The sequence below is a fragment of the Abramis brama genome (assembly GCF_963993115.1).
Source record: "Abramis brama genome assembly, chromosome: 5".
Classification (NCBI taxonomy): Eukaryota; Metazoa; Chordata; class Actinopteri; order Cypriniformes; family Leuciscidae; genus Abramis; species Abramis brama.
Window position 1 is genome coordinate 27,979,412 of NC_139967.1, and position 25,457 is coordinate 28,004,868.

The 25,457-nt window shown below is 38.0% G+C and overlaps 1 protein-coding gene across 1 annotated transcript in view; it reads left to right on the forward strand.

Moving 5' to 3' along the window:
• The window catches only part of tmem8b (transmembrane protein 8B), a 136,169-nt gene that overhangs the window by 85,264 nt on the left and 25,448 nt on the right, over positions 1-25,457 (forward strand). Inside the window, exons 6-7 of the mRNA XM_084114135.1 lie at positions 9,030-9,409; positions 22,496-22,592. Of these exons, the coding sequence (XP_083970261.1) occupies positions 9,030-9,409; positions 22,496-22,592 (477 nt within the window). The remainder of the gene's footprint in view (positions 1-9,029; positions 9,410-22,495; positions 22,593-25,457) is intronic.

A 25,457-nucleotide genomic window follows, 5' to 3' on the forward strand; every position in this document is an offset into this window, starting at 1 on the left:
ATATACAAAGACTGTAAGTTAGCCATTCATATGTTTATTTCCCTGAAAAGTGTAAACACTGGTTTGGTAGTCTCGCGTTGCCAGACCTTCAGACTGGCAACAGAAGGTCTGGACTCCATAGCAGCTTTCATTGGCCAAGGACCGTCCAGAGGCCGTCTAGCTGACATGTAAAGCAACCAATAAGAGTTTGTTTTGTTCCGCATCATGTTTAGGGGCATGAAACTGTATTTTAAATCCAATGTTTAGTTGATCCCGATAAGCGCTCATTGTCACACTTCCATGAGGGGGTTTGGCATCACAGCGCCTTTGTTTCCAGGCAGACTGTTAAAAAATGCGACACACACATCTCCCAGAAATCCTGTAGGATTCAACCAATTAGATGACGACTTAGAAACTCCTGAAGTGCTTCCAATTTTGCGTGCCATATGCAGTAGAGTAGACGTTCAGCCAATCTGGGTCTGAGGCTGAGACGACTGGTTCTGTAGCACTATCAAAACAAGAACCTTTTTTTTAAGCATCCCAACTATCCTGAAACAGCAATTTTGGCTCAACCAATAGTGCAGCAGGACTAGATATGTTTGTCTGACCAGTGGGAGATGGGTGGAATGTGTGTGAAATCCTGTTTGAAAACAGCTATTCTGTTTGTGGTGCAGAAACACACCATTAAGTAAGAAGAAGGTTACTGGTGACTTGTTTGACAGCGGTATTTGGCACTCTTGGTAATCTTCTGGAGAATTGAGGAGTCTGAGAACTTGAATGTGCTTTAGGTTATTGCAATACTTTTGTGCTAAGATTTCTCTCTCTCATGACACAAAAAGCAAATGTCTTGCAAAAAGCAAACGCTTGTGCTTGTTACTCACTGGTTGCATTTTTAACCACTTTTTGCTTTTAGTGAGTGTGAATAGAATGAACATTCGAGATCTCAGTGGGCCTGACGTGTGTCCCACAGAGGACAAGAGCATCTGTGAGCTCAAGACCTCGCTGTTACGTACAGAAGAGTTTGTGAGGGGCAGAACACTCCCAAACTGCTGTAGCATGAAAACTAAAGCTTTTAGCAAGTAACTGGAGCTCAGGTTGAATGTTGTTATGAATATGGTAGGCAGTTGCTCAGTTCCTCTCGGTTGTTTTCTTCAAGATAGACCAATTGGCGAGGTGCTGTCCTTCCTCGTCTTTTGATCTTGATTGTCATGTTCTGTTTGTTACTGACTTACTTTCATCAGTTGATCATGTTTTAATTTGGAAATAAAAGGAGAACTTTTTTGTATTTGTTATACATGTACAATGGCGTAAGACTTCAGACATGTCCTTTAGTAATACACTTGGTAGCTCAGACATCTTTAAATTGTGAAGTATCCTTTGAAGTGCAAGTGTCTGATGTACAATAGGTGCTATCAGTGAAATAAGGGAAGTATTGTTGTCTTTCTCAGCAGAAGACTGCAGGTACACTGGGCTTCCTCAGAAAGATTTCTAATGCAACCCCGGGGCAAGGGCTTTTCATATCCTTTACTTTTAAAGAATATGGAAAAGTCAAGTTGAAAGTCAGCTTCTTATGCGTCATACATGCCAAAGGCAGTTATTACACTTTACATAGCAGTGTCATAAGAAGAATATATGTACATTCAGGTTCAGAGATGGTTTTGCCTGTTTGCTTGGATGTTGAGCCTGAGAAATTATTTGAATAATGAATGTTTGGCAGATTATCAGTGTTGCTCATGGTGTATTGCATTGTAAAGTGTGAAAATCTTTAAAAGTCCCCATTAACAAGTTTCTCTTCAGTCTTTCACAGAGTTGTGTGTCTGATGTGCCTGACAAATCTGTACAGTGTAAAACAAGAACTGTTCTGTCTATCTGTCTGTCTTTTTATTGATCTTCTGAGACACCTTAAGCCTGAGAAATCATGTCTTGTAATGATACATTTTGGTAATTAGTAATTACAATAGAATGTGATAGATCATGATGATGAAATTAGAAATAAAGAAAAGAACATCTGCTATCTCTGAAAATGGCCATTTCATCAATATTTCAATTTTTCTACCAATGAAGGCTACAGTGAATGGTGTTCATTCATCTGTTCTGCAGATGAATGAACTTTTTAAAACGTTGGGAAATATGTCAGCTGGAGTGTATTTTATTCACTTGCATCATTACACAGTATGTTGATACATTCAGCTCTGTCTTTTTGTCTAATTTGGGCTATTTATTGAATCCTCAATTAGTTTTAGATAGAAAATATATTTACATTTGAATACATTTCAAGAGTCCTCATGTTTTGAGGTACAGTTTGTCCTTACTGTATCAATGTAAAGGAATGAATAGCACTCTTTTAGCACCTTTTAATTCTCTGCAGAAGAGAAAGGCATTTGTGCAAGCCTCCTGTTCAATATGCTCTCTTAAACCTTTCTCTTCTCACAGAACAGTTGCCATAGCAATAGAGCAGGAGTTATTTCCTCTCTCCTCTCTGTTTTACTTGACCTCCACCAGAGGCCATCTCAGAAGAGGACCTAGACCGCCTCTGATTCTGAAGAGAGACCTTGCATAATTTCTACTGTAGTACAGTCTTGTGTATCGTAGCCTTCTGACTGGGGGTGTGACTCGCACTGGCAGGAGTCTGTGGGAGGAATCTACTTGAGGAACGTGCACCAACCACCCACATCTCATCTGTCTACTCCTCTCATTCATCTCCTCATGCCACTGTGGGAGTTTAATGAAAGTCTCAGCTTGTGCTCAACTGTAAGATCTGACCTTTTCCATTATTTCAGAATCAGCATAGTTTTAAAGCTTACAGTATGTTATGCTGTGCTTGTGATTTTCACATACACAGCGGGTGCAGCATTCAGTCAGAGACAAAAAGACAGGTTGATGGATGATGGATAGATTTATAAACAGACAGACAGATGGATGGATGGATGGATGGATGGATGGATGGACGGATGGACGGATGGATGGATAGATGGATAGACAGACGAATGGACGGATGGATGGATAGATGGATAGACAGACGAATGGATGGATGGACAGAAATATGAATGAATAGATGGATAGACAGACAGATGGATGGATGGATGGATGGATGGACAGATAGACAGAAGAATAGATGGACAGACAGATGGGCAAATGAACAGACGGACAGACGTATAGATGGATAGATAGACAAATAAACAATGGATGGATTGTTTTGCACATCATTAATGGGTGGTTGGGAATACAAGAAAGAAAGAAAGAAAGAAAGAAAGAAAGAAAGAAAGAAAGAAGTGCTCAGTAGCCCAGCAACCTGTTTCCTCAGCAACAGATATTGCCTTGTTAATCTCTCAGTGACATTATTCTCTCTTTTCACATTGCATTTGAATCAATAATGAGCCCAGCACACTTTCATTAGAAAGCACTGCATGCACACCAGGCTTTATTGGTGTCCCATGTCATAAGAGAGACAAAGGAGAAGAAAAAGAGAAACAATAACATGGTGGACAGACATCTATGGCAGAAATGACCATTCCCTCCATCAGAAATGCACAGATAATGGGGTCATTTTGGTAACTCAGCATGAGAGACAAGTTGCACTATGTGTACAGCATGATGTTGTCTTTGTTTGTTTTTTTCCTTTTGTATGCTCTTCCAATTGACTTTTATTGCATCACCACATCAAGGATGAAGTTAAGAATCTATCTATCTATCTATCTATCTATCTATCTATCTATCTATCTATCTATCTATCTATCTATCTATCTATCTATCTATCTATCTATCTATCTATCTATCTCACCACACGAAACAAACACATTTATTAGCAGAAGTGAGTGTAATGAATTCAAAGTTACATAACAGTGCAAGCTTATTCTCTCAGGCTCCGCATCTCATACATCTCCCCTAATTTGAGCAACATTTGATCATACATATTACAAGTACCATTAAAATGGTACTTAGCTAAAGTGAGGCTGCATTAGCCATGTGCACTAGTTAAGAAGTGAAACTTTGATCTGAGTAGGTCTCAGAGAGGCAGTCTCAGACCCTAGAAAGCAGATTTGCATGCTTTTACATCACCAGAGGCTGGGTTCACGAAACGGTCAGAAGCCAATCTTGTTTTGAACTTGCCAGCTGAAGTTTGTTTCCAGAAAGCCTGCAAGTATAATAATAGGCCTTGGTGATGCAAAGGTATCGCCTCAAGGAAATGCATTCTAGATGCCACTTTGCGTTCGGTTGCGATTTTGACATTGAGTGAAAAATGAACAAACGCTCGCTGACAACCACAAGCGAATAACACGGTGAAGTTTGTGTACAGCAGTCTGATGCCAGTATGTTGTTGCAAAAGATCTATGCTGGCTTCAGTGTCAAGGGTCTCCAGGAGTGAATTTCATGAAAAATATATACTACTGGTTGTGCTTTTTCTGAGGAATTATTTTCCACTGCTTGACGACATCATTTCAGTCTGTCAGTATCAAAACCCTTTCAACTGTTGTGAGACCCTAAAGACGAGAGATGTGTTACTGCAGATGAGTTCAGCTTAATCTCAAGTTGAATATCCAGTGGGAGGTGAGGAACTTTTTTCCCCAAAGTGTTTAAAGGTACCTGTGAAAAGCAGCACTGAATGTAGCGTCCCTTGACAAACACATCACACTGCTTTTGGATCTTTTAGGTGTTCACAGAGCTGTTGATAAAAGCAGCCTGTACATAACAGCCCATATGTGTAGGCTACGTGCGTTTTGGCTAGCATGACTGTGGCTGGCACGGACTGCATTTGACTCTAAAACAATTTAAAAAAAAGAAAAAAAAATTCTGAGCACTTTTTCATTGCCTTTTTACATCACAGTTTTTTTTTTTTTTTTTTTTTTGCTTAATTTCAACTGATTTATTAATATTCCACTAATTATGACTTGTTCACATTTGATTAGTTTGCCGATATGCACTTTTGGCAAAAAAAAAAAAAAGTATCCGAATCATGAGAACTAATGTTGACTTGTAACAGTGTATGCCAGATATTTCAGTGATTAGGATAATCTTACCCAGTTATGTAGACTTGCTTATTTTTTTATGGTATATTTAACTTAAACCATTCAAAAGTTAGGGGTTAGTAAGATTATTATTTATTTATTTTTTATTCAGCAAGGATGCATTATATTATATCTCCAAAAATTCTACATTATGATGAAAATTTTAAAAAACAAACACGTAATGTATTTTGTAAATAATTAAACACTGCATTGTGCTGTGAGCGTGCAAGACAGACTGCTGCTGCACAAGTAGCATATATAAAATGACCCATAGCAGATCCTGTGCAATCTAGAGTTTCATGACACAACTTGGTACATTAATAACATGTTACCAAAATGAAGCTCAAATGGAGTTTCAAGGTTTTTGACCAGAGAATTTCAGAGTATTTATATATATATGTCACATATATGTATAAACACTATACCGTATGTTTGTCTTTTGTTTATAGTATTTTTTTTTTTTTTTAAAGGGCCTTGTCTCAACATCTGTGATGTTTTTTCCCCTCAGTGGTGAACAACAGGATCATCATCTTTTTGTTAACACATGACACTGTCATCCCATAAATCATCTATAGTTTAATTGGTGTGCAACTGCTGTAAACTAATTTAATGCAAATCCATCACAATCCAAATAGTTTTCCACATTTGTTTTCCTTAAAACAACATCAGGGAACGCTGGAATGTGTTAATTTCAGTATATACTGTACAAAAAAGACAAAGTATATAAAGAATTATATATTTTCATGTGAAACTCTTGCCAGGAAAGTCACTCTGACATTGTTTTGCGCTGATTGGATGTTTGGTTGCTAGGTAACCATCCCTTGACAAAGAAATCTCTGACACTTTCCCTTTATATTGTTCCCCATCTCCAAATCTATATAGGCAAAAGTAAGTTGGAGAATGAGCCAGGGATTGTAAATGCAGCTCTGTCATGTCATTTTCACAGTCTGAGCTGTACATATACAGCGAACCTTTAGCTACATGACCTGTGGCCAAACAGGTGCTGGATAGAGCGCATGATGACACATCCTCATTCTGAACCAGACAGCATGTTCAAGTACAAGCCCTCAAAGATGTCCTCGGCTCACTAATTGTGATCTTTTGTCCATCATTGCTTTTGTCAGCAAGAATCATAATGACATTTCATGGCAAAATAGCTGTAATCACAGAGGAGCCAAAAGAGTTGATTTGATCAGATGGCGAGGGCTTATAAACACTGCAGGATTTGCGTACTAATCAAGTCTCGAGCATGCCAGGATTTGTTGAGATGTTTCTCCCAATTTCACCCTCTAAGGACAATAAATTAAACACACAATACCGTTCAAAAGTTTGGGGTCTGTATGTTTTTGAAATGTTTTTGAAAGAAGTAGCTTATGCTACCAAGGCTGCATTTATTAATCAAAATACTGTAAAAAAAAAAAAAAAAAAAAAAAAAAATATATATATATATATATATATATATATATATATATATTGTGAAATATTACTATTTACGAAAAAAAATTCTATTTGAATATATGTTAAAATGTAACTTATTCCTGTGATGGCAAAGCTGAATTTTCAGCAGTGATTACTCCAGTCCAATCATGCTGAAAACAGGCATGCTGCTCAATATTTTTGTGGAAACTGTAATTTTGTTATAGGAATCTTTAAATAGAAATTTCTAAAGCATTTATTTGAAATAGAATGTCTTTACTGTCACTTTTGATCAATTCAATGCATCCTTGCTGATTAAAAGTAGGATTTTTTTTTACATCTTAAAGGTCCCATGACATGAAATTTCCACTTTCTGAGGTTTTTTAACATTAATATGAGTTCCCCTAGCCTGTATATGGTCCCCAAGTTTCTAGAAATTTTAATCGGTGTAAATCGAGCTTTTGATATTTTTCTCTGCCTTTGAGAAAATGGAAGCTCAACCGGGCTGATCTTGAATCTCCTCCTTATGACGTTATAAGGAGAAATGTTACCTCCCCTTTCTCTGCTTTGCCCGCCCAGAGAATATTTTCCGCCCATGAGAAAATGAGCTAGGAAGTAGATTTTAGTTTGTCCACGAGAGATATCATGGCTTTTGAGTGAGCGAAGCATAATAATTGCTCAATAATTGGATGAACAAATGAACATCGAATGGTCAATACAGAGCTGGGCTTGCTGAACGTCGGACAAGTAAGTCAACAAATTATATATAAGTGTGTTGCTTTACTGTTTATGGTTACCTAGCTTGTTACACGTAGAATGTGGCTGTCACATTAGCTATGCAGCTATGCAGTTACTTGCGCTAATGTAAAGGTAGACAGCATCAAGTTACACACACTGTAACGCGAGTGTTGTACATTTCTTTGTTATTTGGATAACCGTTTTCCTGTTGGTTATATGGCGCGCGCGATATCCGCATTTCAAGATCGCAGAGCTTGATGTAATTGTAAATTACAGACGTTACAGATCTCTCATGAAAAGGCAACAGTAGGTTCGCGTTAGCTAAATGATAATAACTGTAAACCATCCGAATAAAGTACCGTATCCAGACATAATATTTTAAACTAACCATTCGGAAACGTCCTGCTGGAGCCGCTGAGTTGCAACTTCTTCATCCGTTGCTTCTCCATCTGGATCAGATTCTGGGTCAAACTGAAATGCTTGAATGACTGCGTGTCTTCGTGCCATTGCAATATCCAACATAAACAAACATGCATGGTACCATTGCGCAAGATGGTCAAGGCCACACCCACCCTCCACCTTGCGCCGCCTTTCTCCTCCTCATTAGTATTTAAAGCTACAGACACCGAAACGGCCCGTCTGAAGGAAGCTCATTCTGGGACTGGCTTGTAGTGGCTATAATTCTGCACCGAGGCTGAATTTTTGGAAAGAGATTTCAGATACAGTACTAAGGACCACTAAGGACTATATTAAAGCCTACAAAAAGTAGCATGTCATGGGACCTTTAAAGCAACACTAAAGAACTTTTTTTACCTTAAAATAACGTTTCCAAAATCGTTTCAGTGGTTAATAAAGTCGTAACAGGTTGAAAGGCACTTCTGCATTCGCTTTGCGGCCCTATTATCTGCTATAACCACACTATGCAAGTTTGCCAGATCGGGTCGTGGTAATGGACAATTCCGCTTCCAAACTGTAGGGCGACCGAAGAGGAAAAGTTCTTTAGTGTTGCTTTAATGACCACAAATTTTTGAACCGCACTATAAAAAAAGCGTGGTTAGTCGTGGGTGCGAAGAGAAATATGACTGTAAGACTCCTGAGTTACTCGGTAGCATAACTGAACGTTCACACCCTGAGGCAATCAGGAAACAATGAGATGTGTGGAGAATTTCCTTATTGTATTCATCAGTGCCAATTAGTTATCTCAATTCCGCAGCATTGCTTTGCAAATTTACATTTAATCAAAATGTGTTCTGTAATCCCGTCTAATTTACAAAGTACCATGTTACGACAAAGCCCGCAATTAAAAGATGCTAAGAACAATCATGCCCTCGTTTTAATGTGTTTTGGGACACACTGTTTTTGTGATAAAAGAATGTGTCACCATTTGAATGAAGACTTCACACTCCAAACATAAGGGTTTTGAAGTGTTTTGTGTGTGTGACTTTAAAGTTGCATAGAGCTAAGAGACCCATAAAAGTAAATAAAAAATATGATGAAACAGGCCGTTCCCTTGGCCGTTCTGTGGTCCTACCTAAAACACAGCATACACCCCACTTAGATCAATTCATACTACATAGTCACTTTCAGCAGTCATCTGGCCTCTCATCTCGCCGCAGACATCTAAGTATATGCATGAAACTGGAAAAAAAGTATGTCTCCGCTGAAATGCTAGTCAGATCTAGCACAAAGAGACTGGAATGACAGGAAGATGCTTTTAGCCTCAGAGTAACCTGAGTGTAGAGTTTGAGCTGTCAGCTTCAGTCAAGGGATTCGTCAGAGTTCAAGACATCTTTATTTCATTCTTATTTCACATCTCTCGTAACTAGCTTCTTCAGCGGAAAATGTGCGCCGTCCCAATTTTAAACATCTCCTTTGATCTTTTCTCTGCAGACTGTTCCAAGCCCAGTGTCTCCAAGGGCTCCTCAGCTATGAACATGCCCCAGTCATTTGGCACTGCGATGGGTTTCTCTCTGTCAGAGACCCTGCCTGCAGCCAGCCTGCCTAACGTGCCCCAGAACGGTTCTGATCAAGGATCACTTTTGAACGCTGAAGACAGCATCACTTACTTAGCACCCATAGCCGACACAAATAAATGCTGGCCCATTCGGCCAACGCTGCGAAATGAACTGGACACATTTTCAGTTCATTTTTACATCTTCTTTGGACCCAACATCTCCATCCCTCCAGACCGGGCAGCGATATTTGCCATCAACCTAATGCCAGTGCTGGATAGTGGAGGTGTCCTCAACATGGAGCTCAAACTCAATGTGGTAAGTTGAAATGGTTTAAATCTTCCCAAAGGAGTTGATGCTATCTAGTAAAAAAAAATGTAAATGATAAAAATGATAAACAAATCTCTCTCTCTCTCTCTCTCTCTCTCTCTCTATATATATATATATATATATATAGGCTATATATATATTAGGGGTGCGCCAAAATATCGATATGGCGATATCTCGCAATATTTTCTCCCGCGATCGATTCTCGATGCGCTCTTGCCAAGTATCGATCTTAAAAGCCGTATAGGGCGGGCGTGCGAGTTCGGACACTCGGGAGGTCGTGAGATATTGCACATGTTGCGAGTCAGTTTAACTGATAATCGCGTCAAAGCAGCTGGTACACGGCACGACTGTCCTGCATGAATTTTATCCCGAGCCGGCAGCAATCACGTGGGCTTTCGCGCTAAACACAGAGACCGTCATGTTGCGAATGGGAGAGAGAGAGAGAGAAAAGTGTGTGTGACAGTGACAGTGTATGCGCACGCTGTATGGTTGCTGCCACTGAGGTATAGCCCCATCGACGTGGTTGTGTATGATTTGGCAATAGGGGACAGCTGGTGAAAAAACATGGGGGAGGTCGGGAGGTGCTCGTAACGTGCTCGGCTCGGCTTGTAATTCCTCTCACACGCTGCGAGCCGCCACCATGCGAGCATCACCGATTCCACTCGATTTCTCCCGAGTGAAAAAAATCATCTGCAGCAAAACAAAAATAGTGTCTGTGACTGTTTTGTTGCAACTGATAAGACACAAGTTGTTTTTGTTATTGTGTTTCATCCAAAAAAATAAATGGAATTCATTTTCCTAATTAAAAAAAAAAACTTTTTATTTCTTAAAACATGATATATTGTGAGTTATTACTGATAATATATCGATTATTGCAGTATCGCCATATCGTGATATTATCGGTATCGTGAACAATGTATCGCGTATCGTATCGTGAAGTACCCAGTGATTCCCAGCCCTAATATATATATATATATATATATATATATATATATATATATATATTTGTTTATCATTTTTATCATTTACATTTTTTTCATTTACATATATATATAATTATTTTATTTATTTTTTTGTATTTTTTTTTGTAAGTGTATGCCACAAATTTTAATTGTAAATTATCATCCAATAGACATTCTTTAAAACTGGAAACAAAAAGCAGTGTGAGACTCTTACGTGATGTTAGCTAGCATTAGCTAGTAATTTTACATTTATGCATTTGGAAGATGCTTTTATCCAAAGCAACTTACATTGCATTTAATTAGTTCATGCATTTCCTGGGAATCAAACCAATTACCGTGGCATTGCTAGCACCATTTGAGCAACAGGAATACTGTGCATTCACTCTTTTACATTCTTGTTTTTACCTGTATATAAACATTCAAAGCATTCAGAGCATTATTATTATTACTATTCTTTTTTATTTTACCTTCTGAAATGTTTACTTCATGTTATAATGGATTACCTTGGACCAGCCACCATGATTCTTGGCAGAGCGAATGCATTCGTAAATCTGTAATACCCTTTAATCTGTGAGCGTATTACACATGCTAGCCTAAAATCCATCAAAAAAGCATGATAACTCTACTCAAATTGGCAGAATAGCAGAGCTTTTGCTTTATTTATTATTTATTGTCCTGAATCTTTCTTTTTTATAAACATAAATTTCTACAACTATCACTAGCATCCTATCAAAACATCTTTGGTACTTTCAGCTTCAGCAATTTCAGTGCCATTAATAATACTATGGAACCTAGTCTTCATTCTGTATGTGTGTGTGTGTGTGTGTGTGTGTGTTTGTATATATATATATATATATCTATATATATATCTATATATATCTATATATATATATATATATATACATATTGATTTTGCTGTTGGAATTAATATCTTTAATATTATGTTCTTCCATCTGCTGGAAAGATCAGACGGTCGGTGCCCAAATACCCATTGGGACTCTGGTGCCCAATACCTTTGATGGAGGCACTCAGGAACTTCTAAGGTGTTTGAAGGATTATGAATAATTCAGATCTTTACATTTCTTCTAAAACTCAGAGCCCATATGGCATTTAACTGACTTGGGGTTAAATTATTATGGGTGGCAGAGACTCATTTCACCATAGCCTGATTAATATCAAATGTTAGCAAGTGTCAGCCTGTTCTCACAGCATGAGAAGTTTACAACTAAAAGGGGGTTGGTTGCAAATGTCACCATGCTTTTTCGTCTCAGGTGCCTGGTGAAAAGTGTTGGCTTCTAGTGGTTGATAATGTGCATTTGCCTTCATTTGTGTATCATTAAAAACTCCTTGTAAGTTTATATGCCAAGTCCACACTTCTATACAAACAGACGACGAACATGGACCTATTCATTAGTTGATATGTCATGCCTCCAGTGAAACATTAAAGTGTGTTGAAGGCCACATATCTTTCAACAGCCTCCATCTCTCTTAGATTTTATTGCTGCATTTAATGGATGTTTACTTGAATGGCACCAAGCAGGAAAAGGAGAGAAGAATGAGCTCTCGTGGCAAAGGTTACTTTAAAAAGCCACATATGAGGCTTTCAGTAGCTGAAAGGTGTGATGTTTGGCAGTGAGAGTGAATGCTGTGAGATGGCTGAGCGGTTATATGACTATATTGCTGAGGAGGGAGGGGATGATCGCTGGTGATGAAGCTTGGAAACAGGTTTCTTGACAGCTTAAATGCCTGCGAATGCATTGGTGTGAAGAGTCATCACATAATGGCCCCATTTCTGTTTCCTAGAGTAGGTGATTCTTATAAAAAAATCAGTGTCTGAGAGCATTATACGACTTTGACTTTAACCAAAGTATGATATTGTATATCTTTACTGTCTTGAAGTAATATTCTGGATTCAATACAAGTTAAGCTCTGTTGACAGAATTTGTTCATTACCACAAAAACATTTTCTTCTTTTTTTATATATACTGGCCCCATTTACTTCCATTGTAAGTGCCTCTCATAACCTCCATTTTTACTTTTTTAGAGAATTTAAAAGCCGAAATGTGAAGCTTATAATTTTATAAAAGCATTAATTCTCGCTTAATAATTTTTGCAGTTGGTTTAGGTTTCATGACATTACGCTGTCATAATAATGAAGTTGTAAAATTGGACCAGGGCGTGCTGTTCATATAAGCTGCAAATGCTCTCCATAGCCAAGCCATTTGAGCGAATGAGTTTGTGGACTCTCTAATTAATATTAATACTGTTACCAACTGCTCCGAGGCAGGAAGGTAGAGGATCCAAATGCAGTTTATTAAAAGGGTTATCCAGAATCATAATCAAACACAAGCAGAGGGTTAAGCACAGGAAGGCAGTCCAAACAAACAAACAAACAAAACAGGCAGGGGTCAGAGGCACAAGAGTAATCCACGGGACAGGCAAGAAATCCAAAAAATCAAGAGACATGAAAACCAGGGAAACCGCTCAGAAGTGCAACAACATACAAAACTTCACAGTGAGTGAAGGGGTGAACCAGGCTTATATGGGGTGAACTAAACAAGAAGATGAGATACAGGTGAATTTGATAATGAGTGCTGATGAGTCCAGGCAGAGAATGATGGGAGATGTAGTCTGTGAGTGAACATGATAGTCTGGTGTGACTACAGCTGGTGACCGTTACATATACTATAAATTACTATAAATTCCCTTGTCATTTGATGTGTAATATAAAGCTTGTATAATAAAATGTTGGTAATACGTATGTAACTGTCTGTCATTTATTTATTTATTTGCCAAACGGCTGTAATTTTCTTCAAATCTGTGCCAGTTACAGAGGGTTAACTGAATCCAAAACAGCTTTGGCGCCTACGCTCTGTTGTTATGCATCGTCATCATTGTTCTGCGTTCTCGTTGGTTTGCTGACATATAGGGGATTTCATGCGCAAAGAAATTTCATTAACGAATTGCTTAACAACAATGTAAAACAATGTAAAAGTCTTTAGTGTCACTTAGATCAATTTAATGGATCCTTGCTGAATACAAAGCTAAATTTCTTTAAAAAAATCGCATTGAAATCATTTTGACATACATATTGTTTATGTCTTGTGGCTAACAGTATTTGCCGTAAAGTAAACATTTTACAAACAGTAAGTATTTTAACATTTATGTATTGGACCCATCCACTTCCATTTATATGTATGTGTATAAGCCACAAATGCTGTCGACTGATCTTAACTGAATCCAGAAAATTCCTTTAACTCCCAGGTCAGGAACTTAACATCAGAAAGTTCCCTCTATTGTTGATTGTTAAGATCCAGTTAACTAATAATAATAATAATAAAAACAGTAGTGAGCTGCTTATCAAGTTTGTCGTGACTGTCTCTGCTCCACCATTTCAATTAAAATGATCTGGGTTATGGAGGAGAAGATTCAATTTACCAGCACTTTGGAAGGTAGATGAAGATGGTGGTATTTTTGTCTTTTACTGGCCGGCCAGGGTATTTTAAAGGTTTTTTCTTTTCTTTTCAAAGGTAGACTACAGACTAGCCCCATGAGTGGGTGCCATGGTCGTAAAGATTTCCGTTTTCTAGCCATATGCTGTCATCAGGGAAATATCTTGGTAAGACAGCTAGATGATGGATGTCTGCTCCATTGCTGTAACTCAGTTTTATGAGCACCAGGCTTAATAGGAGCCATTCATGTTTCTACTGGCAGGCACCTGGCCTCTCCAGGACTCAGGGCAAGTCATCAGAAAGTTGGACTGAGCAGACAATTTGAAACTGAATTCTAGCATAAAGTATATTATGGAGGAATAGTTCCCGGCTGATTTTTCCAAGAATCTTCTAAAGCAGAACGCAGTAGGGGGGAAGTAACATGACTGCACTGTCAGAAAGGCACACAACGGATAAATGTCCTCAGGTTTGCATTATTTATCTTGGTTTGTTAGAAAGGGTCCATCTGATCAGTCCTCGATTCACCTTGATGCCCTTCACATTCCTGAGTTTCCACTCCCGACTGCATCATTAAGAAAAAACATGCGCTCACCACGACACATAACTGAAAGGGAAGAACGAAACAAGACTGCTTCAAGAGTCACCACATGTGGGATTTGAACTAACAGCCTCCTGACCTCCAGCACAGATCTTTAACAACCTCATCACACTGCCCAAAGAGACATAGAACATCGAGTCAGCACAGCCAATATAGCTGTTGCTGTGACAGCATGGTTTTGAATTAAAAAAAAAGATTCCATTATATTTCATTATAGTGGTCTTAATGTCATGAGCCAAATTTGAGAATTTCTAGAAGGAGTAGCCCCTAGACTATGGAGCGTATAGGATCTCTGCAACACTTCATTTTAGTAGGAATTTTCGCGATGCATTGGCTGAAAATTATAAATGGGGTATTGTTGGAATTCTCATAACCCAAAACACATAAAATGGCTTTTGAATAGTTAAACCTGGGTTAACAATGAATCCTGGGTATTCATTAGTTGGCATTTCACACTGAACATTCTTATCCTAAATTAAAAGCAGAATTGAAAGCGGAATTTTGAATGCAGATAACCCAAGGTTAAGTGCAGTGTGAAAGCCCTAAAGAGACCAAAAGAATGAATTTTTAATGAAAAATGATTAAATCAATAAAAGCATATATCTATCATTTATTAAAATGTCTTTTTACCACTAGACACAAAACTGCACAGGTCAGATACCTTCTGGACATGGGAGACCATGACAGCGCAAGGACAGACCAAATCATGCTGAGATATATGTGCAGCATGGTCTAAATTCTGATCTTTATGAGTTTTAGTTAAAATTGTACAGTTTATAGGTGAATATATATATATATTTTTTTTTTACTTTAAGGAGTTCATTAAATCATCACGGAAAGAGAGGGAAAAATGGGTTTGAATGATAAATAAAAATAGAATAAAAATAGTGAATTTTTTAACTGATCGTGGCACTACAGGGTAACAGTGGAAGACCCTAAATTTGCTTTGGAGATTATTCTAAAGCCAAATATCACAACAGCTCTCTAAACAGTTCTAGTGGCTCCCATTGGGCAGGAGAACAATAATAAGAGTACTAGCGAATACAATAAATGTCATAGCAGCTTTGGTGCTCGACCCCAATGATGAAGTAATGGTTTGTCCTCATGTCAGGATCCACTCAGAGGAAGCAGCTTTGAAAAAAATCTCAAAAATAGGAATGGCCTTTTAATGAAATGAGAGTGACAATTACTTAGGGGGCCAAAGAAATCTGCAGCAGCACAAGGTGCATTACAGGCTTGTTTGATGAAATGTCTCAATTTTAAAAAACTGATATAATAGCACCGATGCCCTGTACTGCCGAGATAATGATTTTAGATATGATGTGCCTGAAGGCACTGCATGGAGATTTCCCAAGTCACAGTGTGTCTGCTGATAGTATGGAAAGCCTCTAGTCAATAAGATGTTGAATATATGGTCACTCAAATGCTATATGAATCACATACCACATTCAGACTTTAATTTAATTTACTCAGAACAGCAAGATCTGCTAGAACTGTTATTACATTTCCATATGATAAACAGGAATATGATGGGACAAGGCCGTGTTGTTATTAGGTGGTATTTAATATATGTGATAAATGACATAACATATAACTTATAATTTTTACTATGAATGTCTTCACATTTGATCACATTGCTAGAGAGGGAGTTTTCCAGCCTACTTTTTCTTTTCACAACATGTTGGAGTCGGTATGAAGTCTCTTATGCTCACAAAGGCTGCAGTTATTTGATTAAAAATACATATTATGAAATATTATTACAATTTAAAATAACTATTTTCTATTTGCATATATTAAAATAGAATGTCATGGCAAAGCTGAATTTTCAGCATCATTACTCCAGTCTTCAGCGTCACATGACCCTTAAGAAATTGAAAACAGTTGTGCTGCTTAATATGTTTATGGAAACCATTTTTCAGTATTCTTTGATAAGTAGAAAGTAAAAAAAAAAGAAAAAAAAAAAAGAAAAAAAGATTTTATTTAAAATAGAATTCTTTTGTAACAATGTGAAATGTGAATTTTTAGACCTGCTTAATTGTAAATGGTTGAACCCGCTGCTTTGGCAGCTTCTCTGACATACACATGCACACAGAGTCCCTTCATCTCATGAGTTTGTCCTCAAGCAGACATGTACTCCTGACAGAAAGCCAAGAGGGGAGAGTTGAGCCAGGCTGTTGAGCTAATGAGCTGCAGTACAGGCCAGAGGATAGGTGTGTGTATGTGTGTGCGTGCGTGCGTGTTGAATTGTTCCCCTCTCCGGCTGCTCTGAGTGGCTCCCCTGGACAGTTTGAGGTCAAGTCAGACTCAGGCCTGCCATCAGGTCTTAAGTGATTTCTGCTGGAACCAAGTGCTTGTTGCTCATGAGGTAATTATGCCCTTCAAGTCTGAAGGCAGCTAGTGAATGTACCGGGTCCCTCGGAAGACATTTTAAAAACAAAGGTTTAATAACAGAAAATGTCAGCCTCAGGAGGACAAACAAAATAACATATTTGTAATCAGTTGGCAGGGTTAAAAATATTGCAAATAGAATTTAAGTATTCACTACAGGAAATATTGATTGCTGCTAGACATGCATATAATGTTGCAAATCACATTTTGAATATTATTTCAGCTTGTATTGTTTGTTATTGTACAATGGAATGGCAACCAATATGTAAACACGTTGAAGGGTTAGTTTACCCCAAAATGAAAATTCTGTCATTAATTACTCACGCTCATGTCGTTCCAACCCCATAAGACCTTCGTTCATCTTCAGAACACAAATGAAGATATTTTTGATGAAATCTGAGAGCTGTCTGACCACCCATAGACTGAAACGCGATTACCACTTTCAATGTCCAGAAAGGTGGTGAAGACACCGTTAAAATAGTCCATGTGACTACAGTGGTTCAACCTTAATGTTATGAAGCGATGAGAATACTTTTTGTATTTTTTTGTATGTCACAAACTTTGTCAGAGACTGACACAGAAGAGAAGAAATTGTTAAATAAAGTTGTAAAAGTATTCTCGTCACATGTAGTCACTATTTTAACAATGTCTTTACTACCTTTCTGGGCCTTGATAGTGGTAATAACGTTGAAGTCTATGGGGGGTCAGAAAGCTCTCAGGTTTCATAAAAAATATCTTCATTTGTTTTCCGATGATGAACAAAGGTCTTACAGGTTTGGAACGACATGAGGGTGAGTAATTAATGATAGAATTTTCATTTTTGGGTGAACAATCCCTTTAAGTAGAAGTTATTGTATGTTGTGTAATTACACACAGTATGACTGTTCTTTTGAAGGTTTACTGTACGTGTTCTCATTTAGGAGACACTCACTCAAATGTCATTGTTATTTATTTATTTATGTATGCATGAGAACTGTTGCAGGGTTTCATATTCCTTATATAATAATAATAGTAATAATGATAAATAAGAAGAATATTAATAACAATAAAATGAATATTAATAGTATTATTGTTATTATAGATAATTTATTATCCCTCTATTTTGAATAGGTTAGTTATTATCAGATTAGGCCTTTGCAAAGTTATACCCTGTTGCCCTTATGCAATTGAAACCTATCGTGTGACATGCGTATGACTGTAAAATATTGTATTTTTTATTTTTTTTTACCAACACTTTTTATTCTTGAATATAGTATACAGTAACTTTGCAATAATAAAGATGCATTTCTGTCCCTTTTCCCCAATAAACTGCAAAAGTAAGTGGAAAGTTCTCAACTTCAAGTAATAGGTTACGAGTGGTCAGAGGCTCTTTTTCACTCTTTTTCAAAGATTTTCACTCACTGCTATAGGAAACAACGCTTTTGGGATACTTGCCGTAGATATTAAGTACTTATGTGCGACTAATGTCTTCTAGTGCTTTGGGAACCTAGCCTGATTCTAATGGCACTGCAGTTGAAAGACTTTGCAGTTAAATTACGTTTTTTTTCTTTTTATACTCCATTGACTGAAGATGAAAAGCTGAAAAAAGTTCAGAGTACTGTCACATGAAAAGAGCTGAAACAGATCTAAATAACTGGACCCCATCAGCTTTGGAGAGCAGAGACACAGAGTGTATTTTTAAATCTGATTTTCCTCCCATCTGGGTGTCATTCTTCCTTCCTTGTTCTTCAGCTTATTAAGCTCTCTGTGCTTCCCTTAATTAGATGTAATTCAGCCATTTTACTCTGACAGCATATAATGCTTTCAGTTTGGCTAACATTTAAACACAGTCAGTAGAATAAAAGGTCCTACTTAATTTTATAGTTATATTGTTGTATTAGTTTAATTGATATTTAAGCATTATCACAAGGAAAGCAACATGATTGCATGTGTGATTGCATTGCATTCTTTATACAGCAGTTCAATAAATAAGAATTTAAATTTTGAGTAACTTATATTTTAGATACAATATTGCTAGTTACTTTGTCTGCATTTTCTCTGCCAGCAAAAATAGTCCCAAACAAAGTCCGCACATTTACAAGCAAAAAGCAGTAGTGGCGTTTCATTGCTCAATGGATCAGCATTTTTGAACGAATCAGTGTGTATGATTCACTGAGTCAAATCTTCCATTTCTAATTAGCATTTTTGAACAAATCTGTTGAGTGAATGACTCGCTCATACAGAAATTTTATTTTTTTTTACCTCGTAATTTGTAATCAAAATGTCGTAACTTGATCTTCGGATAAAACTGTTTCTCTGGTGACGTATGCCGGACTTCTCCAATCATTAAGTCAGCTTAAAACCCCATCCTTTCTTACAATCGACTGCAAGCTCGCATTCAGATCTGCCTCCATCTAATCAACAACCAATGAACTGAAACAAGTTTCCATCCTACTGTTCTTTTCTTTTTCGGTAATCTGTTTCACTATGTGTAACAGAAGGAACGATCTGTCGCTACTTCCATTTCATCACAAATTTAATAGTAGTCCGGTAGCATTCTGGGTAAAAATAAAGAGGCATTGAAGTTGTCTTTCATTGCTCCCTTTGCCAAGTGTGTTTCAAAACGTCCACAAACATTATACTGAACAAAACTAGTCCATTTTATCCTAGTTATTGGCGGAATATTCATTCTTAACAGCAAATGCTGCTTATCATTGCTTCTTCTACAATCAATTATTTCCGCTCATCAGGTGTTGCCCTGTCTAATGAATTCCAATACTGCGGTAGATGTGGCTTTAACATTTGACGGCAGATCTGTCAACCATCTTGTGGTCAGTACAGTTTTGAAATGCATGAAGGAAACTTTTTTTCTGGGCTGTTAATTTTTAAACCGTCTTGAATGACAGCCAAGAGCTGGCCTGAGTGAACTCAGCTGGTCATCCGTCATTGTTAAAAACGTACATCCCTGATTGGGGTCTGGTCTGAGGCCAGCTCAACACAGGTGCTTGGCACAGCATTGACATTAAAGCACTCCACGCTGAATATCGAGCAAAAGAGAAGCCAGGAAATTCCAGTTGCTGTTGTACTGATTACTAAAAACACTGGCTCGAAAAAAGCCTGTGTTTGAGACACTCTTGGTTCATTCAGATTACATGGTTGCAGATATTTATATGTCACAGACAGCGGTTCTTGTTTTTCATTGTCTATTGTGTAAAGCTGTCAGGCCATATACAGGAAGAGACAATGCCATAGATTTGCTGTTATGGATGACTAAAGCTTGCAAGATATTACAAATTGGAATAGTATAGAATTTCTCAGCACATGGTTATTTTTATATTATAATATCTATGCATTTATTTTTTATATATTTTATATATTTATATTTATAGACAGGGTTATAAATTTAACCAATAGAGAAACATTTAAAGAATATAAACATATAAATATAAAACAAATATAAGCCTAATGTTTGTATATATATATATATATATATATATATATATATATATATATATATATATATATATATTACTACTGCTGTCAAAGAGATTAATCACATCTAACAAAGTTTTTGTTCACAATGTATGATTTTTTAACTATTTATTTGTATGATACAGCTGGAAATAAGTATTTGAACACCTGAGAAAATCAATGTTAATATTTGGTACAGTAGCCTTTGTTTGCAATTACAGAGGTCAAATGTTTCCTGTAGTTTTTCACCAGGTTTGCACACACTGCAGGAGGGATTTTGGCCCACTCCTCCACATAGATCTTCTCTAGATCAGTCAGGTTTCTGGGCTGTCGCTGAGAAACACGGAGTTTGAGCTCCCTCCAAAGATTCTCTATTGGGTTTAGGTCTGGAGACTGGCTAGGCCACGCCAGAACCTTGATATGCTTCTTACAGAGCCACTCCTTGGTTATCCTGGCTGTGTGCTTCGGGTCATTGTCATGTTGGAAGACCCAGCCTCGACCCATCTTCAATGCTCTAACTGAGGGAAGGAGGTTGTTCCCCAAAATCTCGCAATACATGGCCCCGGTCATCCTCTCCTTAATACAGTGCAGTCGCCCTGTCCCATGTGCAGAAAAACACCCCCAAAGCATGATGCTACCACCCCCATGCTTCACAGTAGGGATGGTGTTCTTGGGATGGTACTCATCATTCTTCTTCCTCCAAACACGTTTAGTGGAATTATGACCAAAAAGTTCTATTTTGGTCTCATCTGACCACATGACTTTCTCCCATGACTCCTCTGGATCATCCAAATGGTCATTGGCAAACTTAAGACGGGCCTTGACATGTGCTGGTTTAAGCAGGGGAACCTTCCGTGCCATGCATGATTTTAAACCATGACGTCTTAGTGTATTACCAACAGTAACCTTGGAAACGGTGGTCCCAGCTCTTTTCAGGTCATTGACCAGGTCCTCCTGTGTAATTCTGGGCTGATTTCTCACCTTTCTTAGGATCATTGACACCCCACGAGGTGAGATCTTGCATGGAGCCCCAGTCCGAGGGAGATTGACAGTCATGTTTAGCTTCTTCCATTTTCTAATGATTGCTCCAACAGTGGACCTTTTTTCACCAAGCTGCTTGGCAATTTCCCCGTAGCCCTTTCCAGCCTTGTGGAGGTGTACAATTTTGTCTCTAGTGTCTTTGGACAGCTCTTTGGTCTTGGCCATGTTAGTAGTTGGATTCTTACTGATTGTATGGGGTGGACAGGTGTCTTTATGCAGCTAACGACCTCAAACAGGTGCATCTAATTTAGGATAATAAATGGAGTGGAGGTGGACATTTTAAAGGCAGACAAACAGGTCTTTGAGGGTCAGAATTCTAGCTGATAGACAGGTGTTCAAATACTTATTTGCAGCTGTATCATACAAATAAATAGTTAAAAAATCATATATTGTGATTTCTGGATTTTTTTTTTAGATTATGTCTCTCACAGTGGACATGCACCTACGATGACAATTTCAGACCCCTCCATAATTTCCAAGTGGGAGAACTTGCAAAATAGCAGGGTGTTCAAATACTTATTTTCCTCACTGTATAGGGGTGTGTTCACACACACACACGCACACACACACAAACACACACGGGGTTTTTTTTAGGTCCAGATGATTGACTTTTTGGAGCCCTCCCAGAGGACATATACAGTATATGCCTTCTTTGGCGTTGAAATGGCACCAAGAACAAGACATGTCATTGAATTATTAACCAATAACACAGGCTGTCCGACTGATTTCTATCGTAAAATGTAATGAACAACTCTGATTAGTCAGAGAACATGATACTTTGCTTCAAAGTGTTATTTTTCCTATCTCTCCTCCAAAGTTTGTGTAAGAGCGATCACTAATTTGCCTCATGTCCTGGATTTGCTTATTCATCAAGCCATTCATCATGTATTATTTATGAACAGGGTGAAAGGCAAGGGCGAACGTCTTTATTTTCAGACGTCTGTGGATAGGAGGCTCGCGGTGGGAGATGATTGGCCTTTCGTTCAGCTACAAAGAATCTTTTTCCCTTTGATATTCCTATGAAATTATCACATCTCGAACGATTATATCACAGCCTTCTCCTTTACCCGCCAAACCCTCCTTTGACCTGCTTTGTGTCACCGGCTTGTTAATTAACTATGATGTTCACTTATCTTCAACAGGATTCAAACTGGATTACTTTATCTCTTTTTTCCCCTTCCAGTCTTCAGTAAGAGGAGAGAATATTACGATCTTTGGCTGCCTGAATCATGGGATGCCGCTGTCTCTTCATGACAACACATCAGTCTCATGTGAATCTGGTAAGACAGTCTATGATCATATCTGAGATGTTTTAAGCTATGTTGTAGTTATCCTCACCCTCCCATTCTGTGAAAAAGTTTGGATATGAATAAAAAGAGTGCTAAAATATTATGGTAAAATCTTGTTAACTGTAAATTACCTTACAGTAGGCTTTACAGTGGAAAAAAATAAATTAGTACATTTATTGGAAAGATTTACTGTAAAATATATATTATTATTTATGAAGAGCCAAACAAGCCAAAATTCATTCTTCTACTCTCACACGCATACATTCTCCTTTCACATACATACATTTCTACTCTCACACACATATATTCTCCTTTTACATATACATTTTACTCTTATGCAAATGCATTCAAAGTATGCATTTAATATTATAAATAATAAATGTATGTAAGAAGAAAATGTATGTATGTCTGAAAAAAATATGTATGTAAGAGAATAATGTATATGTGTGCGAGAGAGTATAGTGGAAACGGAAGGCGTATAATGAAAACGGAGGGCAGGTCTGGCCCGATCGGGGTCACCGGACTGCGGTCAAGCCAGCCGGGGTTTGAAAATACACAGTCAAGCCAGCTGCCAAAAAAATGGGTGTGCGTCTGCGCCTATTACTATGATTACGGTAAATTCAGGAACAGCAGCGAGAGAACTTTTTTAATGTTTAAAGTCCACGTGAACCGGAAGTTGCAAACGACTTTTCTTTAGTGTTGTGACGTATTTCCAAGTGAAACGGAATATTGAACAGAGGGCAGGGTTTTACTTTAGCGCTCCTCCTCTCCATCTCTCGCTCATAGCAGACTGACTATGAGGTTTGAGGGGAGTGGTTAAGCGTTTTCACCCCAAGCCATCAAACTGACGTCATCAGAGAAGGAACGCCATTCCAGACCGGAAGAAACTTTTCAGATTTTGATTAAAGATTACCACGGCAAACTATTTTTTTCTGTGTATTAACTTGCACGGATTAATTGTTCACCACAAGACTAGTAATATGCGCTAACAAAGTAAATAGGGTCAATTTTGATTTCAGGTGGACTTTAAAAGAGATTAATTTTCAGTGCACTCAATGTTTTTGTAAAGAGAGTTTACAGTTATAAAGTTAAATAGCTACGTAAAATGCTTGTATAGAGTTGGTGTATGTTAATTGAGCTTTATCTGATTATTGAAATGTTAATGTCAGTATTGTTTTATTTGGTGGAATACACTGTTTCACTTTCTGTGACCATACAGTATCAGATAAATGTGTAATGTGAGTTAATTGAAAGAGCGTTTCACTTTTTGACACGAAGAAGTCACACTGCCAGCTATTTCAACACTGTGAAACAAAAACAAATTTATTGTTGTCTTTGTTGAACTTGCAGATTGTAGCCTACAGTGTGTGACAGAAATAAAACTTAGATGTGCCACCAGAAACAGCCTCTTCTGTGTGTGCAACAGGATATAACTGTTCTCAGACCTGATTCTTTGTCTGGATTCATAAGCAGTCCCTCCAATGTATTTACTGTTGCTCTATTTCTTGAATCCTCAACAAATCTTGAGACTGACCGAAATCCACATAGGGTTTGAATGTGATCACAAAGTTCTCAATGCAGCCTGTCATGCACAAAATAATCTGTTTCTCTTTGCATTTGGTCAGTACATTCTAGCACATTATTATTGTCTGATTTCGGGCCCTATTTTAACGATCTGAAATGCAAGTATCAATCGCGAAACGCAAGTAACTTCGTGGGCGAATCTCGGGCGCTGTTGCTATTCTACCGGCGGGATAAATGACTCTTGCGCCCGACGCAAATCTAAAATGGGTTGGTCTGAAGTATCTACATTACTCATAGCTGTGGTTTGGGCGTAACGTGAAATAAACCAATCAGAGCATCATCTCACATTCCCTTTAAGAGCAGACGCGCTTGTTCCATGGCGGATTGCTATTATAATGGCGGATTTGCCAGGCGCACACCTGGAGCGGTTCACAGCCGAGGAGACCGACATTCTCGTCAGGGCCGTAAAAGACAGGGAAGTGACACTGTTTGGAGATGGGAGAAACCCACCCAAATTAGCTTCGGTTAAACAGGCGTATAATAATTTTGGTAAATGTGTAAGCTAGATTTATGTCTATTTTTTCACACCTTCAAGGACACCACAATGATTTCCCTCATGTGGAATATTTTTCCTTGTAATTATGTATGGTTTGCAAAAATGGCAATTGTGTGAGAGAAGCAAAGTGTATGTGCGTTGTGCACACACTACATCATGGCCAAGCATGCGCCCTTAAAATAGCAATTGAACACGCCACTGAAAACGCGCCACTGACTTTGGAATTGTTTTCTGGAACTGCAAAATAGCACCATGGAATGTTTGCGCCGGAACATGCCTCCTCTTTTCGCTGAACTGCCCCCGGGAGCACAAGTTCATTCCCTAATTTACCGACGTGCGTCTGTGGAGGGAAAAGTCCACTGTGCGTCGGATGCAAAATAGGAATGATACATGAGTTGGTGTACAAAGTCAATTGCGCTGGGTGCAAGATAGGGCCCTTCATGTTCATTGCTACTTAGGCCTACTCCAAAAAGAAAAACTGCACTTGAAAAGAAAACAGGATTACTTTGAATAGCATCATTGTAAAGTTGTGATGAAGAGCTGAGTAAGTCTTGCATATGTATTTCCGGGTCTGAGTGTCACTTCCTGCTTAAAGAGGAATTAATGGATACCAAAAAAAATAACAACAAATATATGAGGGAGAATGTATGTGTGTGTGAGAGCAGAAATGTATGAATGTGAAAGGAGAATGTATGTGTTTGTGCGTATAAATGTATGTATGTGAAAGGAGAATGTAAGTGTGTGTGAGAGAAATGTATGTATGTGAAAGGAGAATG